The sequence below is a fragment of the Schistocerca serialis genome, chromosome 11, assembly GCF_023864345.2.
Source record: "Schistocerca serialis cubense isolate TAMUIC-IGC-003099 chromosome 11, iqSchSeri2.2, whole genome shotgun sequence".
NCBI classification, from domain to species: Eukaryota; Metazoa; Arthropoda; class Insecta; order Orthoptera; family Acrididae; genus Schistocerca; species Schistocerca serialis.
In genome coordinates, this window is record NC_064648.1 from 149,969,282 (window position 1) to 149,982,893 (window position 13,612).

Consider the following 13,612-nt stretch of genomic DNA (forward strand, 5'->3'; position numbering starts at 1 on the left):
TTTCATAAGATTCGAGAGGAGTAACATTTACAATAAACTTTTTACTTATCTGCTTTTCTCGTGCATTTGGCTCCAGTTCTTCATGTCTAGGGGTCTGATTCTTGAAGCGGAAATTTCCGCATTTTAGGTTCTCATGGTCCAATTGATCTAAATAAAATTGAAGAACGTCTGTGTACAATTTTTTTTTTTTTTTGATACGATTGAGGATCAACAGCTTTAAGAAACCATTCTGAGGTATTCACCGCCAGTCACAGTCAGTGATGCCAATAATGAATCTCTCCTCTTTCCCATAACTTTTTTTATATTCTCCTTAAAAAAATTATTTATATTTTAACTTTAAATTGCTGTTATTTTTAAAAAGAAAAAAAGGATGAATGATGAAAACTGTAAGACGTACAACATGTTTTACATCATCAGGTAATAGGTCTTTAATTCTGCTATAAAATAAATAAATAAACAGGTAAAATCCACACTGAAGATTCTAGACCCATTCCCCATCATGGCCAGGAGTTCGTGCATCTCCGTTGAGCTCTGTATGCAGATGGCACAGCGGTTACCACGACTGCCAAGTAAGCAGGAGATCTCGGGTGCAAGTCCCGGTCGGGCACATGTTTTTTGCTGGTCGGCAGCAATTCCGCATAAAGTCTGGATGGAGCTAACATCGCAAGTTTCTTCCATTCCCTTCCCTTTCCATTCCTCTCTCCCACCCCACCCCCTCCACTTTCAGTTTGCATAAAATGTATCACAGCTGTCGATTGCATGTGGTATCTGTTCTTTCGGATATGTCATTGTAGATCCAACAGTCTCTTAACTCATTTATCCTTACATGGTACAGATCCTTCCTTTAAGTGCATACTTCTTTTAAAATCTTTAAGGATTATCATTTTAAAACTAAGTAGCTATTACATTGCTATTTTGGCATCTCAGTATAAACATTCTATTCATCAGTTTTTAATTACTCATGAGTGCATATGCTTTATAAAATATTGCTTCCAATGCCATGGTATCATTTCATATTTGTCGTGATTACAGATTCCATAAAGACACAAATACTTTCCAGTTTGAAAGACTGCTCTGAAGTTTAAAGGATATATCTACATGATCAAGATTTACAATGATTCTCTTGTATGAATGTGAACACCAAACTGATGGGTAGCTCAAGAATAAAACTTGCACATACTGACAATGAGCGAAAGCAACAAAGGGGAAACTGAGGTTTGTTGGAAGACAAAACATCAGAGCTATTTCAAATCAGAAGTAGTGTCTGGAAAGGGCATTTACTCTCTGGTGTACTCTTCAAGTTTGTTTTGCAGAAAACCATTACAGAAGGGGAAAGTGCATTACAAAATACTGCAACAAATCATCGAATAAAACTAGGAATAAGAAAAAAGACAGTATCGAGTGCCTTGCCTTTGCAGATTACTTTACAGTCTGCGATGAAGGCATAGAATTGGGTATCACTCAAATAAAGCTCCTTGGAAAAAGTAGGCTTGTAAATCTTGGCATCCAGAATATAATGCACTGCAAATATCATAGGTGCCCCCGAATAGCTGAAAACTTATTTTTGGAAAATTAACAAATTTCTAACCTTTCAACATCACAAATAATTCATTTAAACCAATTGACTGACCAAAGCAGCAAACAGTGCGACTTCCCAGAAGATGAAGGTGGCTTATCAACATTCTCCAAAGACATCGTCCATAAGAAAATCAGTCCTCATTAAAGCCAAAATTGTACATAATAAAATAATTATAAAGCCATAAGTGCATTGCCACCCTTAAGGAAATGGAGGAGCAACAAAGAACTCAAAAAAGTTCCCCAAACTCTCAGACACAATCCGGAGAAGGTGGACCGATTAATTTGAACATGTGAAAAGGATCCAGAACTGCTGATTAACTAAAAGAATTTACAGCATTTATTTGTTTATTTTTATTTTGTTTTATTTTTTATGTAAGCATATAGCGTTGTAAGAGTGGAACTGTCAATCTACTTTCACACCATAACTGAAGTTTTATTTTCAATATATTTTCGTCGTTTACCATCGTATCAAAGCAGTGTCAGTTATAAGGCAGTTTGCTAACGGCGTAATACAGATGTCACATCAATATAGACTTACTTGACACAGGCAGTAAATACCGAGGCAGTCTGTCGTGAATAAGGATTAGTATTTATAAGTAGCTATTTGGTGCATCTTTCTAATAATCATGTTATTACCAGAATTTCCAATATTTCAACAACAAGGAGAACAAAACTAATTGTATTAAATGTACCCAAAAAATCTTAAGACAGATGAACATAGGTCAAGAGGAAATTCAAAACTGAGAGAAATTCAGAAGCGAAACAAAAAGAGTGAGTTTCCAGGAAAAGAGAAGAATAAAAACAGTAGCAGAGACAGTAAAAAACTACTGGGAAGGTAGAAAAAAGAACCTGAATGTAAAGGACAGTTTCTCTAAGTAACTGTATTGCTTAAGCCACTGTTGGGAGCATCTGATGTAAGAAGGAAAAACACCGTTTATTTCAAGTGACTGTGTCATTTGGAAGGATCTCATTAGTAGTAAACAAAACTTTATCTGGTTGTATTGGGCACATGTGGTTCAGATCACTCGGCTTAAGTTTAACATCAGTGTATGCATGCGATACTCCACATTAAACCTGCTCTGATGACAGCCTTAAATGACACAGCCTCTTGGGAAACTTTGGTGAAGCCCTGAAGAACAGGCCTGAGAAATAATACTCTGTGTAACACTTGAATGATTGTTTCTTTTCTGAATCTCTGTTACTCCGTTAGGAACTGTACCACATGGTGTTTTTGCGACATTTCATGTGCAGCTTATGATGGGTTGATGGGTAAACCACATGAGAATGGTGGCCACAGTCTTGTAACGCACTTTCAAGGAACAGACGTCATTGTGTTGCACTCTACTAGGCATATGGATGTGTCCAATTTTTTGTCCGTGGTTAAGATATCTGAAGCGAGGCTTAACACCTACCCATTTGGGGTACTCTGTGATACTTGGGTTTTTAGTCATAGCGGTTTGATTTATACGAGGACTTATCAAAAGTAATGGGCATTTTTATTTTCTTTAAGAATCTTTATTTATTCGTCAACATCAAATTCACCTTTGTCCCCTTCAAAGTAATCCCCCTCAGATATAATACACTTGTGGCAGCATATTTTACAATCTTGCAAAAACTTTTCTTTATGGTGTTCAGCGATTCTGTTCTTATTTCATCAGTGGTGGCAAAATGATGTCCTATCATAGTTCCCTTCAGCCTTGGGAATAGGAGGAAGCCGCATGGGGTCATGTCCAAAGAGTTCAATGGCTGAGGCAACATAATGGTTTTGTTTTTTGCCAAAAAACTCACGAATCAGCATTGAAGTGTGAGTGGGAGCATTATATCGTGATGCAATTTTCACGAGTGGGCACAATTCTGGTTGGTTTCTTCGGATTGCTACCCGCAAACGATGCATAACTTCTTGGTAGTATTCCTTATTGACCGTATAAGGGAGGATCTCATGATGTTCTATTTCGTTCTTGGCTGTTTAGCCATTTTCCATTGGAAGAACTGGGCATTGGTGTGGACCCGTACACCAATGTTTCGTAACATGTTACAACTTTCTTTAGAAGTTCTGGTACGTTGTTGAAATATTCAGCAGCTCTCGAGCAATGTCTACCAGATGTCAGTTTCGATCGAAATTCAACAATTTCGGAACAAACTTTGGTCCTACGCATTTCTGCCCAAAATGTCCGAAAAAATTGCTTTCCATGAGCCAAAGAATATGCCGATATAATCAGTCAGTTGCTCCTGACGAAGACAATGGACGTAATCGTCGAAAGCTTGAGGTTTTACCCCGAACTGAGGCGGCAAAAAGTCAGAGAGTGTATTATACTTACATCAGCAACCTCTCTGATTACCAAGTAAAAACTCACCGAGCACTCGAAAACATATATAACCTTTTCGACTGGCATCAGTAAACCAAACATTCAAAACAGCTGAAAATGAAAACATACATCAGAAGCATGTGTACTATCAAGACAAAAAAAAATTGAAAAATACTATGTATAAACTGAACAATCTGTTACTTTTTGATCATTTCTCCAATCTTACAAACCTCTCAACTGTAGATCAGAATTGTCAGATATCCTGTACCCAAAATGGAGTTTCATTATTGCAACATACTAGATTTCCATTCATCATCTCAGGTGAAAACAAGGTGATGTGGGCTGGTTGTAATAAACAAATATTACAAGCAGATATTGCAGGTGAACATGTACATTTCAGGCTGATAGTGCAAGTGATCTTTCCCTCGCTTGGGTGTTTGCAGCGAATATTTGAATTTTCTTTGAGGATGGCATGGTACTTCTTATTTATCACAAGAACTGTTCTTGTGAAGCGTGTGCCACTTGTACTCACACCACAGTCACTTTGAGAAAAAATCACAGACAGTAAAAGGTGATAACATCCATACTATTTACGGCATGCTCTCACAATATGTACATCTTCCCTGTACACCTTCATTCTCTCTTTGGGTCAGTCCATTCTCCATTTCCATTCCCAAAGACTAGCTAATGAAAGTGCAGGAGAAGCAATGCTTCCTTGCAACGGGGTGTCCCAGACAGCCAATGGGAAATGAGAAAGGAATTTTTCAGTTACACCTCGTGTTCGACTACAAACCTAATACGTGATCACAACAAAGCGGGTGTTGGCTAGTTGAGTACATCCCATGCTGCACGCCTTCACAGTTTCCATATACCGCATTATTTGGCTTGAATAATGGTCTACCAACCAACCAACATCAAGTTTCATATTTGGGAGTACTCAGCGTAGTGTCACTTAGCCAAAAATAATACAAATGTACAGTAATTACAACGGAGCATAACAGGCACCATTTGTTCAATGCCATCACGGTATGTAAATCGGTAATATGCTTTTTTGGACATGATAACAACCGAATGTGGAAGAAATCAGGTTCATAAATAAGCAGTGTCCTCTGAGGACGACACATACCGACCAAAACTTATTTGGAATGTAACAAAAACAATGACAGTAGTAGCAGTTTAGTGAACGTGGACCTCCAGTAGTGCATTTTAATGAGTTGACATTACCTGTCACATATATTTTTCTTACCCTTTGCATCTTACTATTGGTCTAGATGCAAAATGGAATGTCTGCAGTCACAGGACAGTGACAACAAGGCTGGACAATTCTGGTGCTCGAGAGCCCCAGAGTACGACCGTCGTATCGTGGTTGGCCATCTGCACACCTCAGTATCGGTCTGGAATGTCAGCTGTTTTATATGAAATCTGCCAGTGTGGCTTCCAGACCACTGCTTGCTGTTCCATTTTCTGGAGTTCCCCTACATGGCTCATGAGATAAACATAAATACAACTCACTCTGTGCCACTGACCACAAACTGTGCAACTTTTCCAGTTTTTCGTTCAAAATGCCACTGCTTGAGGTCTAAGGATGTGCTACTCTAGTCCAGTTTTGAAAATACCACTCTGGACGCCACACGTTAACAAACTTCTCGTTTGAAACTCCTTGTAACTTCGTTTGACATTTCCTACTGAGCTAACAAGAGGCTAACTCATGCCAACAGATAGATAGACTAACTGACTTACTCCAGGTGAGTGTTGTGCATGCCGTGCAGAAAGACTGTAGGACTGATGTGATTGAAACAAGCTGGACACACCAGACAGTTCAGTCGGCGAGTATTACTGTCTCACAACCCTCGATCCTCAATGTTAATGTCGTATATTCTCATACGGATATGGTGCACCGATCTGTGGGGAAAGTGTAGTTCAAACTGCTCAGTTCAGAGACTTTTAAGTTTGGGAAACACAATTCTAAACTTCTGTCTGGGCATATGAAGTCTTGATCCCTTTGTTACCAGAAACCTAAACTGTCCCACTGGTGGGTTTACCAGTTTAAACTGTGACCAAACCACCTTTCCATCACATATATGCTGGGATTTCTATAGAGTTGCTAGGGAGTGAGTGTCCGACCATCGCATGTTCCATATACCCTACAGGAAACCTTTGGATCAGTTACTTTGATGTAGTCTCGAACTGTGTCAGGAAACTACTGTATACCAATACCCAACCTTGACAGACTGAGCTGTGACCAAACAGATTTCTTCCACCCTATACTGCCAACAATTGGCAGTCCCATGGTCTTCCCTCGTGCATCATACACCTGTTTCCTTGTAAGCTACATTTCTGCTAATAACTCACCACGTGTATTACTTGAGACTGTAACCTTGTAGCTAGATGTCAGCCCATCCCTGTACTTGGAGAGCATGCTCAACGTGACCAAGTTCCAGACCAACTACTCCTTCAGCCAATTGCGGCAGCCTGTCAACAAGACCGAGTGGATCAACCACGGCTATGCGGCCTTGGTCAATGCCTACTACAACCCCTTCGAGAACTCTATAGGTGAGTATGCTGCGCCGTAACTGCTGATCGAACCTATGACGTGCAAGTTTCAGGCGATCCAAATGGTAGCTATTGTGAGTGATGGACAGCTCTCATGTCTAAGATTCATTGCTGTAATTATTGCATGGTTCTGCATGGCACGGTAATGGGTATGATTTTTTGTTTACATATTTCGTCATCTACTGAAGAAGTTGCCCCCCCCCCCCCCCCAGTCATGTCAATCTCTTAGATCTTTCCAGCCAAGAAGTGAGCGGTAAGTGAGAAATATGACTTAAATGACTTAAAAGGGAACTTACATGGTGACCCTCTTTGATTTTTTCCACACACATAGGATTGGAAAGTCAGTGCCCAGACATAAGTCTCCTAAAGTAGTAGGACACAATTCTCAAAAGCATTTGAAACAATCACCTCTCGAGATCAGAAGGTTTGAGAGCTCTGATATGTTCACAACATTTCAGACATATTAAGGCAATCTGGACGATAAATAGTTTGGACAAGAAGAGAATAGACACTTTCGAAATGTGGTGCTACAGAAGAATGCTGAAGATTAGATGGGTATATCACATAAGTAATGAGGAGGTATTGAATAGAATTGGGGAGAAGAGGAGTTTGTGGCACAACTTGACAAGAAGAAGGGATCAGTTGGTAGGACATGTTCTGAGGCATCAAGGGATCACAAATTTAGCATTGGAGGGCAGCGTGGAGGGTAAAAATCGTAGATGGAGACCAAGAGATAAATACACAAGCATACTCAGAAGGATGTAGGTTGCAGTAAGTACTGGGAGATGAAGATGCTTGCACAAGATAGGGTAGCATGGAGAGCTGCATCAAACCAGTCTCAGGACTGAAGACCACAACAACAACAACAACAAGGCAATCTGTGGTATCTAAGTGCATAGCATACAAGTGTTGTAAAAGTGAAGTCATTTGTTCAAATAACGTCTGTAACAGTTTTTCTTTTACATTTGAAATCTATGTTTAATATTGAATGCAAATATCAGTTAACAAACATGGTATCACAATTTATTAATAAAAACAATTTGTTTTTATTTATAATTCATGTTTTTATTGAAAATTTTGTACACATACAGGAGTCTCTATGTTAATGTAAAAATTATGCTCATCAGTTACACCTGTGAATCTTCAGAAAAACTATTTTATTTTCTATTTGATGTTGCACATTGTTGTGCCGTATTTTCATTTCTTTTGATTACTTGTATTTTCATAGGATTATTAATTAAAAGTAAAAATATTTTTAATTATTTCTCATAAAAAGTTATCGTTCATTATTTATTAATACACATTAACATGAATTAATAAATATGAAATTTTTTTGATAAACTTGCTACTGAGGAGAACTGTAGCAGCTTCACAGTTACAAGACACTGACACCAAATATGCAGTGCCAGAGACTCTTTCAATAAGCTAGAAATGTTATGCACTTAACAGGACTCAGAAATATTTTCATCTTCAAAGACAACTTTATTTTTTAATTTCATTTTACTGCTTTAGGAAGTTTATAAGTTGATGTCCAGACACTGACCTTCAAATCCTTTAAGTGTGAAGAAAACTGAAGAACATCATTTTTAATATCGTCTTGTTAATACTAGAAGACAGTTACTGTGGGGATAAGACATCTGTTGCACCCTTATTTGTGGGGGTACTTATGAGGAAACTGTGCCTTGTGAACACAGTTTGAAAGGAAACATGTAGGATCAACCACATTAAGACAAAGCACCTATTTAACGCATTTCAGATGCATGTGACACACCTTCATTTTCAGCAATATCTTCATGAGAATCTCCACATGGAAATCATTGACAAGTTTTCATCCATGAAAACTCTCCACAGTTGTGTCATTATTGCGTAAAGGCAAAAACAAATAATAAGTCAGTAAAAATTTCATGGTTGCTTCCTTTGTAATCGTATTGTCTTCTTCAGCAGTAGCCCTTAAGTATCTGTGCTTCACATGGATATCTATCACTTCTATCACTACCAGCATTCACGCTCAGTATATATTTAAACCAGTCGTCTAATTGAAGTATAGATGCTGATGGGCTATGGGTTCAAGAACACTACATGAGCTTTTTGCTCTCTAGGAAATTCATTATATTCGAACTCGGAATATGCTCTAGAATTCTGCAGCAAACCGATGTTAAGGATACTGGCCTGTAATTTTGTGGGTCTGTCCTTTTGCGCTTGTATGTACAGGAGTCACCTGCGCTTTTTCCAGTCGCTCGGCACTTTGCACCAGTCGAGAGATTCGCGATAATTGTAAACTAAGTAAGGGGACAATGAAGTAGAGTACTCTTTGTAAAACTGAATTGGGATTCTGTCCGGACCTGACGACATATTTGTTTTCAGCACCTTCAGTTGTTTCTCTATGTCAGGGATGCTTATTAGTACGTCATCCATATGGAAGTCCATGCAATGTCAAATGATGCTTGTTATTTCTCTCAAATGGAATTTCCGTAATTAGTGCATGTCACCAGCTGTGACTTACGGCAGTTTAAAGGTGAAAACTATTCAAAAACTAATTGTTACCCAGCAAGCGATAGGGAGATGCTTGTTGTCAGCTACTGGCAAAGACGGGGAGACAAGCAGATGTATCAGGGGGATACAGAGAGGGGGAGAGAGACATGATGTGGTGACTGTGGTGATGAGAATGAGATGGTGGTGAGTGAGGCATCTAGTCAGGACCATGAGGGCAGATGGCGTGCAGAAGTTCTCTACACGACTGTCGGAGGTGGGGAAGGCAGAGGCAATGACTCGGTGAGAGATGATGGGATGACACCTCAGAATTGTGCTGGAGCGATAAGGATGCATGTATACGTGGATAATTCTGGGGAAATGGGCATATCCAGCAGTGGGAATCAAATGATTGATGTTGTTATTGTTGATAGTTATGATGAAGATGATGATGATGTCAGCTACTGTCAGCAACGTTCCATATGTTTCAGTCACTCTCCAGAGTCACAGTAATGCATTCCACCAACCAACTCGAAGCATCTGTAAGTCGACATACACTGCTTCGGACGTGTTTCTGCAAACTTTATTCACATTATGATTTCCAATGGTGCCACATGATCATGTATTCAGTGATCTTTTCGTATATTTGAGGCTTCTTATTGGAGTAAGAGAAATGAATGTTAGTTAGTAACTATCTGTTACTGATGGAGAAAATTTTGACCAGAGCAGCAATACGTGCAGTGATGGAAGTATGTGTGACTTCCGCAGGGATCCCAGCAGGTATCCTACAGGGTGTGTTCTTCAGCGCCGACCGTCCCAAGTACATGAACTATGGCGGCATCGGCTCCACCATCGGCCACGAGATCACACACGGCTTTGACGATGAGGTACCTAATTTTTTATATGCATTTTATACTACATGCTTTAAAGGGACATAACTGTTTAAATGTTTCAAAATGCATGTTAGTGCACTGCACAATATGTAGAAAAGTACTATACCGTGAATACAGTACAGCTGGAATCAGTCAACTCACAAAAACACTAACGTGTAAGAATTTGTGGTAGTGATCACAAATGCTCAGCCATAGGCAAATAAAGTGATAGACATCAGTTCATTGGATGAGCACTAAGGAAATGCAGTCATTCTACAAAAGATATTGCTTACAAAATACTTGTGCAACCCATCTATAATACACTACATACTCATGTGTATCAGTCCTGTAAACATCATGAAGACAAGATCAGAGTAATTACAACACATACAGAAGCGTTTAAGCAGTCATTTTCCCACACTCAATATGTTAATGGAAGGGGAAGAAAGCCAAGTATGAGTTAAAATGTGAAGTACCCTCTGCCATGCACTTCACAATGGTTTCCAGTGTGAGCAACTCTTTGTTATGACTGAAATGCAACAGTATAAGAAAAACAACTGCGTTGTCTTCATCCAGAGACTTTACAGCATGTGCTGGAACATTGCGACATCATTAACTTCTATTCCATGACGACACAACTTTACAACATCACCGATACTGAACTTTCGTTTCAGCAGCTTGCTGCCAGGAAATCAATTGCTTAAGAAGGAAAATCATTTGCTGAAATTCATCCGATAAGGAGACCTCAGGAACAGGCCATCTTAGATTTTTTGTTTATTATTAAAATTAAACATGAAAAAGTGAATTGTAAGATGAGTATGGAAAATAAAGTAACATTTGGTGGAAAACTGCAAAATGTCTTGGTGTGAAATGAAAAATTTAATACCCATTCATTACATCAAAACTAGAAAAAGCACAGATGACATGGGCTCTAAAATGAATATCTTGCTAGGTATGAGCAGTTGTTTATCTACGATACTATGAAATATATCTCTTCTGTTGCAAGCACTTTGACGTCCATATTTTGGAAGGAGAAGGAGGTAGTGTTGACGAATGCAAGAAAAACATGTCTGGTAAATGATGGCTCCAAAATACTTAGCTTAAGAACTGTCAACTCTTCCTCGTCATGGTTCCTGTGAAACACACCTTTTGTACTGAATTAGTGCTCATAATTCTTAATGTATGTATTTAGAGCCCATATTTACTCAACAGTTTTTCTTATTTTGGTGTAAGCAATCTGTCTTTAAACACTGAGAAGGGAATTTAGTTACACCCAGTGTATCAATAACAGTCTCTAAAAATAAAAAAGACGCTTTGTGTCTATTTGACGTTTTGTGGTTTTGTGCCCTATCTTAATTTATGTTGAATACTCACATTTCCATGTGATTAGTGCTCATAATTCTTAACATATGTATTTAGAGCACACATTTACTCAACAATTTTTCTTGTTTTGTTGTATGCAATCTGTCTTTAAATACTGTGGCAGGAATTTAGTTACACCCAGAGTAAAAATAAAAATCTTTAATTTCATTAAAAATCGTGATTTTATTCACTAATTTTTTAATTTGGTGATATACAAGTCAAATAGAAAGAAAGAAGAAACAACTCTTGTCAGTAAGAATTGAACCAGTGACTGCAGTTGCGATACTAGCACACTGCTTGCCGAGGTACAGAGAGCTCTGTTGAAAGTGGTCTAAATGTTGCGTACTTAACAGCAGTCAGAAACAGTAAATGTCGATGTGTGGAGTGTTTTTGACAAGTGCGTTATACTGCCTTACGGCAGGTATGTCATCCGACATGAGGTGAAACGTACCCTTTGAACAATTATACATGACTGTGCTTAAACTGACACACAATATTTTGTTAGCGCAACGCAATCTGACTTTCAAAATTCCCTACAAAAGAATGGCCCTGACTAACATTAAACTATACCTTTCACAAATCACTTACCTCACAAAAATCTTCGCTGCTCAAGCTACTGCAATACAGCGAGCGCCACTACTGCCAGCTAAATAAAAGATTCAAACTATGGAAGGCACTAACTACTGATAGGGATAGTTAGCAAATGAAAGATATTAATAGAGAACAAACAATGTATTTACCTTGATATCATCATATATAAATATAGCAGTTCATGACAAATTTCAAAACTCCGCCATCTCTCTCTCCACATCCACCACTGCTGGCGGCTCACCTCCAACTGCGCAACGCTACGCGCTGTTCGCAGCCAGCTGCCTAACACTACAATGGCGAGTATTACAACAATGCAAAGCAGCCACAGACTGCACACAGCACAGCCAGTGATTTTCATACAGAGGTGGCGTTACCAATAAAAAAACCTAAACAGCCTACTTACATAGCCCCCATGCTCCCCACAAAAAATTTTTTTACAAATTGGATTGGGCAGTGGCCAATACAGATTTGAAGAAAAATTTTCATAATTACAATAACAAAGGTACAAAATACATCATTAAAACATAACAATACAGATAACATTTGTAGTAATACAGGCTTTACAAAAGAATCGAAATAACATATACATCAGTGTTACAGGAATTATAAGTACCTACATAAAGATCAGAATAGCTTTGGAAACAACAACTTCACACATGAGCATTAAAACAAAACAGAATAAATAATGTCTAAACATCTTTACAAAGTAAATAACATATTATTGATGCAAATTATATTTGAGGATAACAGTATTCCTCATCATAGTTCATGTAGCTAAGTATGAGAAAAATTCTACAACATAAGTCTTTTGAGGTAAACATATAAAGACAGGAAGAACATATATACACAAGGGTACCCAAACACATAGTGGGATAACACAAAAGGAAAGGACAGGGTTTGTTTCATTGCAGTATTTTGCAAACAAAACTTTCTTTGCTTCTTGGAGATCTCCCTTCATTCATCATTATTCCCAAAAGTCCTATCTAAGCCTGCCTTCTGTAATTTGTTCACATCCTCTGTCAAAAATAGTTTTTCTCCCTGCTTTCTGTATTCTGTTCACATCCTCTGTCAATAATAGTTTTTCTCCACTGTACAGTATCCTTTTTATTTTGCCAGACCATTTTCTGATAGCTTCTCAATGCATTTCTTATAAATTTATAACAGTTAGTTTCTTATATAGTCTACTCCTCTTAAGCTAACTTAAATCTACTGAGCTCAGATGCTAAACTAAGGGACGAGGCAATGCAGCATCACATAAAACAATTAATATAAACAGCAATGAAAAAAATGGAAAATCGCAAAGCAAGCTACACTAAATCTAAATTACCAAGCAATTCAACATTACAACTAATATGAGCCAATGCACAGCAACAATAAAAATAAATGAGTAGTAAAATTGGCTTAGCAGAGTAACACAAAGTCAAATTCAGTAACACTATGCCTGGCAAACAGCAGTAACTTATACCTAAACATGACATAGCTCAAGCAGAAAAAATATTACAGTAAAAACAACAATGCAGATAAGGGAAATGTATATTCACATCTTAATATCTATGTAATTAAAGTGGTGCACCACAACAACTGATTGTAAAAAGAAATATTACCATGTACTTGAAAAGAAAATTATGTGTTACTGTTACTAGTTCCTTCTTATTGTTCTTTCCTTTCCAAGTGCTCCTTTTTTAAAGAATGTGGATCATAAAATAATTATTTAATATATCTGTTGACAGAAAGTGTTCACATTAGCAAATGCATTTCATTTTATAAAAGCAATGCTGCAACACAGCTGGAAACCAGATATCAAATGAAATAAGCAACTATGAAAAGCAAAGCATAAAAATATCATTCAATAGTCATGTGACATTTCATAAGTTAGTAGAA

General features: G+C 37.9%; 1 protein-coding gene across 1 annotated transcript in view; it reads left to right on the top strand.

Annotated features, from left to right (window-relative positions):
- The window catches only part of LOC126427352 (neprilysin-2-like), a 292,261-nt gene that overhangs the window by 249,775 nt on the left and 28,874 nt on the right, over positions 1 to 13,612 (top strand). The window contains exons 12-13 of the mRNA XM_050089684.1: positions 6,269 to 6,437; positions 9,675 to 9,793. Coding sequence (XP_049945641.1) covers positions 6,269 to 6,437; positions 9,675 to 9,793 — 288 coding nt within the window. The remainder of the gene's footprint in view (positions 1 to 6,268; positions 6,438 to 9,674; positions 9,794 to 13,612) is intronic.